General features: G+C 30.8%; 1 protein-coding gene across 1 annotated transcript in view; it reads right to left on the bottom strand.

The window, feature by feature from the left end:
* The window catches only part of LOC106692440 (pancreatic triacylglycerol lipase), a gene marked incomplete at its 5' end in the record, with an annotated part of 34,292 nt that extends 29,330 nt beyond the window's left edge, over positions 1-4,962 (bottom strand). The window contains 2 exon segments of the mRNA XM_014438389.3: positions 4,454-4,599; positions 4,700-4,962. Coding sequence (XP_014293875.1) covers positions 4,454-4,499 — 46 coding nt within the window.
* Positions 4,963-5,371: the final 409 nt, after the last annotated feature.

Here is a 5,371-nt window from a genome sequence, read left to right as displayed (position 1 = left end):
GTCTAGTAAGTGCTGTAATAGTCAGAATCTGCGTGCAGTTTCCTGTCTTTTCAGTCTTGTGTGAGGATTTCAGGTTAATCGCTTGTCAAGATGTAGTCCAAGATGACGAATCTGTTCTACAGGGGTAAGAGCCACATTATTAAAGTATACTGTAGGGCAGTCGGCAGGTTTACGACGAAGAGTAAATGTGATTTGTTGGGATGTATTTTTAGCCTCCGATTTCGACGCCATTCTTCGAGGATTGTGATATGGGACTGGTGAGTTTGGGATGCAATCAACCTCAGCGATTTTGAATTTTTATTATTTTTAGTGAATTACGTACCGTTTGAGGTGTTATTCCAATGTTGTAATTCCACAATCAATTAGTAGCTAATGTAGGAGCTCTTATTTAAGGGTTTTCATGAACACTTCTTAAAATAGCACGGTCATGATAACGCTGAAGCTTTTTGGCCGCTCTGATCTAGGCCTTATTGCAATGCAACCTGTTGCATTATAATATCCAATAACAGTCTGAACCGCCAAAACACTTTTAAAAGCAATTTCGCGTAATGATTTTCCTACGGTTTTACGATCAACAATTAATTGCCCAATCTCTCGAGAAATTTCTATTTTGAGCAGTTGTTTTAACTTGACTTTGATTCTAACTGATTCGTTTAGGGAATAAAACTTCAGAAAACCTCTATGAATGTAAAAAAATTAAATGTTTGTTTAAATTCAAAGGATTAAATCAGGGTGTACGTAGACTTATTTGTTGTAACAAACAATGGCAGAGATTTATTATAAAACGTTTTGTATGTATTCAATTCTGAAATGATATTATAAGCATGATTTAATCTTCTTTAGACCTTTATTTAATAGAAAAAAAATAAAGTATAATTTTAATTAATACATAATAATGTAAACTATTTCATAAATGGATTTATATTGTGGTGTATGTACACTTTTTTTACTAACTGTATATTTACCGGGTGCAATTCCCTTAATACAGCGTTCAGTAGCTTTCTAAATTCTCCCCTTAATCCATTCTTTTTCGGTCTGAATATTTTAGGTATTACTTTATTTTCGAAAACCTTAAGGCACTGTTAAACCCTTAGAGTAAGAGTAAATTCCTTACAAAACCAAAAAAAAAATTCAGACAATTATTAGCTAATTGAAATTTTACCCACATTACTTTTTACCCCTTTCCTCTCCATTCCATCTCTGTTTGTCCACTATTTTTCGAAATAATACCTCATAACCCTATAGAAGTACTAGATAAATTATAGAATTTGTAGTTGATGAAACAAAATTATAATTGATTTAATAGTCTGTTGAACTTTTGCCAATATTAAGAAATGTAAAATTTAGGCAGGTTATTTTAGAATTTTGTTTATTTTTTATTATAACTTGAAAGCTACACACCGTTAGAGACCTAAATGTCGCCTCTTTTGACCTATATTAAAATCATTGTGACTAAATGCCCATACAAGGGAGAAATATTGGTTTTAAATAAAGAAAAACTTTTCAAATGTTTTATTTTATATCTTTGGTTCTAATTTGTTTATTTAGATCCAGTTTGTGTCCTTAGGTGCATGTTATAGAGCCCTGAACCACTGCAAAGTTTAGTGTTGATTGGTTGAGTATTGATGAAGTTAGTTCTATTTTTCAAAAGAAATAAAAGGCAAATGTATACAGTAATCGAAAATTCGACGAAATTTTGGGACTAAAATTTTATTTGACGATTTTTTCGATAAATCGTATAAATAGTTTTTTCGAGGTGCTAAAAACAAATATCTACTGTGTTTCATTCCTAAAAAATCTTTCACCACCTTTTAATATATCAGTTATTCTGAATTGTTTCAATGCAGTACTAATATTGAAGCATAATGAGACTAATTATACAAAAACTATTTATATTTGATGTAGTATATATATGACAATGTCATAGATAATCAAATTGTTTAAAAAAATTAGACTAATTCACCTAAATCAGAGCAGTATTAACGATTATACAGCGAACTTAGCTGTTACCATTTATCTTACTATTATATATACAAGTACCCGGTAAATATAATTCAAGTTATAGCATTGCGGCGTATAAGATGGGAATGTAAGGTTGTAGGCTTAGGGGGCTTAGTAACGAGCGGATCCCTAAAATGTTTATAAACACTGAACCGACGAGTAAACGTCCGAGGGGTAGACCCAAACGTAGATGGGAGGATTGCATTAAAAAAGATTTAGTGGAATTGGGTTTGGAGGGGCATCACTAGAAGGATGTAAGCAGAGAGCGTTTGGTAGTATCGGCATTGAACCTTCCGGTTCGTTTGGCCTTTATTATTATTAATTCAAGAGCCAGAGAGCAAAAAAAAGGCAATTATCTCACCCCAATTTTTGATTACTTTAATGAAAACTATGTATAATTAATAGTCAAAGTTGATGAGCCTACCAAGTATAAGTAGGGGGAATAAAAAATGGCCGCTGTTTCAAACCTTAAAAAAACATTAATTTTTCATTTGGAGCTCTATATCTTTAAAATTACAAAGAATACTATAGAACCTAAGAGGACATTATTTAAAGCAGAGTAAATTTTCTGAAATATTAGCCCTAATAGAGCTATTTACTCAATCAATAGTTCTCGAGATATAGCCTTTTAAAAAGCAACATTTCATAAAAATGTACTGAAATATCAGTAGTTAGTGAATCTATTTTGATAGTTTAATGTACTATACAGTAGTTTATGGCCTTTACCTTCGTAGGAATAAAAACAAATTTCTACTTTGTTTCATTCCTAAAAAATTCTTCTACCACTCTTTAATTAGATCAGTTAATCTGAATTGTTTCAATACAATAATAATATTGAAGCACAATGAGACTAATTATACAAAATCTATTCATATCTTGTATAGTACACATATGGCAGTGTCATAGATAATAAAATTATCTAAAAGAATAAGAAAAAATCACCTAAACCAGACAAGTATTAACGATTATACAGCGAAGTTAGCTGTTATCATTTGTGTGCTAGAGCCAGGAAGAAATAAAAAGGCAGTTATCTCACCCCAATTTTTGATTACTCTAATGAAAACTATGAAGTGAAGATGCAACAATGGAGGACATGATTTTCCCATGTGAAATCATGAGGTTTTCGTAGTACATGAATATGGGACGGTGTGTCCCGAAACGTTGTAAAATGTTAATGAATAAATAAATAATAATTTATTGAAAATGATGGAAGTAATAAACCTCAAAAAATTATAAAAAAAAGAAAACTATGTATAATTAATAGTCAAAATTTATGAGTCTGACGAACAGTACAAATTTCTGTTTCATTCCTTATCCCATATATTGGTTTAATTATGTTACCAAACCATAATTATAAAGCATACATAAATATTTAATTTTAACTAAATATAATAATTTATAACAAAATATCAATTGTGTTCATTAAATCCAAATACATCCTTATATATAACAATAGTGAAGCATCGCTAGTTCAGCTAGTAGTTTATATTAATATTTATGTCCATTTTTCATTACTAATAAAATTGTAAGATTTTAAGGTTTAAAATTAAAAAAAATAATTCTGTAGCTCTACAACTCATGAAGGGTAAGGTGTGAAGTACTGTTGCAAGGCAGTTCCTCGACCAACGGTTGTGCAAGGATAGGATTCGGTCAGAATCATGCTCGACCACTATTTTATAGTACACCACCAATACATATAGTATATAGTATACGACCACCAATTTATATAGTACAAGAACCCAAGAGGAGAAAAAAGGCAGTTATCTCACCCCAATTTTTGATTACTTAATTAAAAACTATGTATAATTACTAGTCAAAATTTATAAGTCTGCCAAGTATAGGTAGGGGGATTAAAAAATGGCGGCTGTTTCAAAACCTAAAAAAAACATTAATTTTTCATTTGGAGCTATATATCTTAAAAACTACCAACAACACTAGAAAATCTAAAAGAATATTATTTAAAGTAGAGTAAATTTGCTGAAATATTAGCCCTAATAGAGCTATTTACTCAATCAATAGTTCTCGAGTATAGTATATATATCTATCATAGATAATCAAATTGTCTAAAAGAATAAGAAAAAATCAACTAAATCAAACCAGTATTAACGATTATACAGTGAAGTTAGCTGTTACCATTTGTGTTACTGTATTTACCGGCTTTACACTTTATCTATATATTAATTAATGTTTGTACAACCTGAAATATAGCAATAGCGAAGTTCTACTAGTTATATATTAATCAAGAAGTGTATACTGTAGTTCATAAGATTATGATATTGTCATCTTCTTACTCCTCCCCCCGCTTGTCTGTCCGCTATTATTCGAAATAATACCTGACAATCTTACGGAAGTACTAAATAAATTATAGAATTTGTAGTTGATAAAACAAATTTATAATTAATTTAATAGTTAATGAAATACATTAAAAGAGATTTTAAAATGAAGAACTTACTTAAAAGATGAGCTGCAAAGAGAAGGAAGTAAGGAGCAGTAAACATGACCGATATCAAGACACCACTGGCCACTAGCGTCGCAACCAGTGCCCTCTTCTAGACTCCTCGCCAACTACGCTCTCGGGATTTCTCCTTATCTTGTCTACTTTACAAATTAATCCAAATAATTTACAAGTCATAATTACCTATAAATAATGCCATTTAATCTGATACGTATAATTGTGATAATATTTAAATTTACAAACCTTATGATATTACAAATATCATGCATGGGCTGCGATGCCACCATAACGTTTGGTTAACTACTTAAACCATTGCTAAGATTGGTGAAATAGCACAAATGTAAAACCGAAATGGAAACTTGGTACAGTAATTTTGATGCTTCAATAATAGGTAATTTTCGTTTAAAACCCGCCATATTTAAAATAAACTAAATTGATAATATTTAAAACATATGACCAAGTCCCCAGGGCCCAGTAGTCAGTTGGAATGGCAATCATTATTTAAAGCCAGACCGTCACGACTGACTTGATTATAAATACCTTAACATGGTACAAGAGTCCAAGAAGAGAAAAAGTCAGTTATTTTACCCAATTTTTCTTCACTTTAATCAACTTTGTATTAATATCAGTTTTGTACGACTTTCACTTTTTGAGCGAGGATTTTCATACAAACACAAACTGGACTGCGAAGACAATAAAACTGTAGTGTTTCCATCGAAAACTAGAATTCAAAATTCAAATTTCTTCGTTTAAATCGTACATTTCATTTTTTCTTGTAATTGCAAATTCTTGTAATCGCCGAACAACCTCCTATTTGTTAAAAATCGAAAGATATATTGCACAACTTCCTTACTGTTCGATATCTCGTTTACAAGTGAGCATTAATCATACTGATAGTGTCGTTACAAGAGCCCA

Source organism: Halyomorpha halys, unplaced genomic scaffold (genome assembly GCF_000696795.3).
Source record: "Halyomorpha halys isolate HHAL.00 unplaced genomic scaffold, Hhal_1.1 Scaffold56.1, whole genome shotgun sequence".
Classification (NCBI taxonomy): domain Eukaryota; kingdom Metazoa; phylum Arthropoda; class Insecta; order Hemiptera; family Pentatomidae; genus Halyomorpha; species Halyomorpha halys.
The sequence above is the reverse complement of the archived record's forward strand: the minus strand, read 5'-3'. Positions and strand labels throughout refer to the sequence as shown.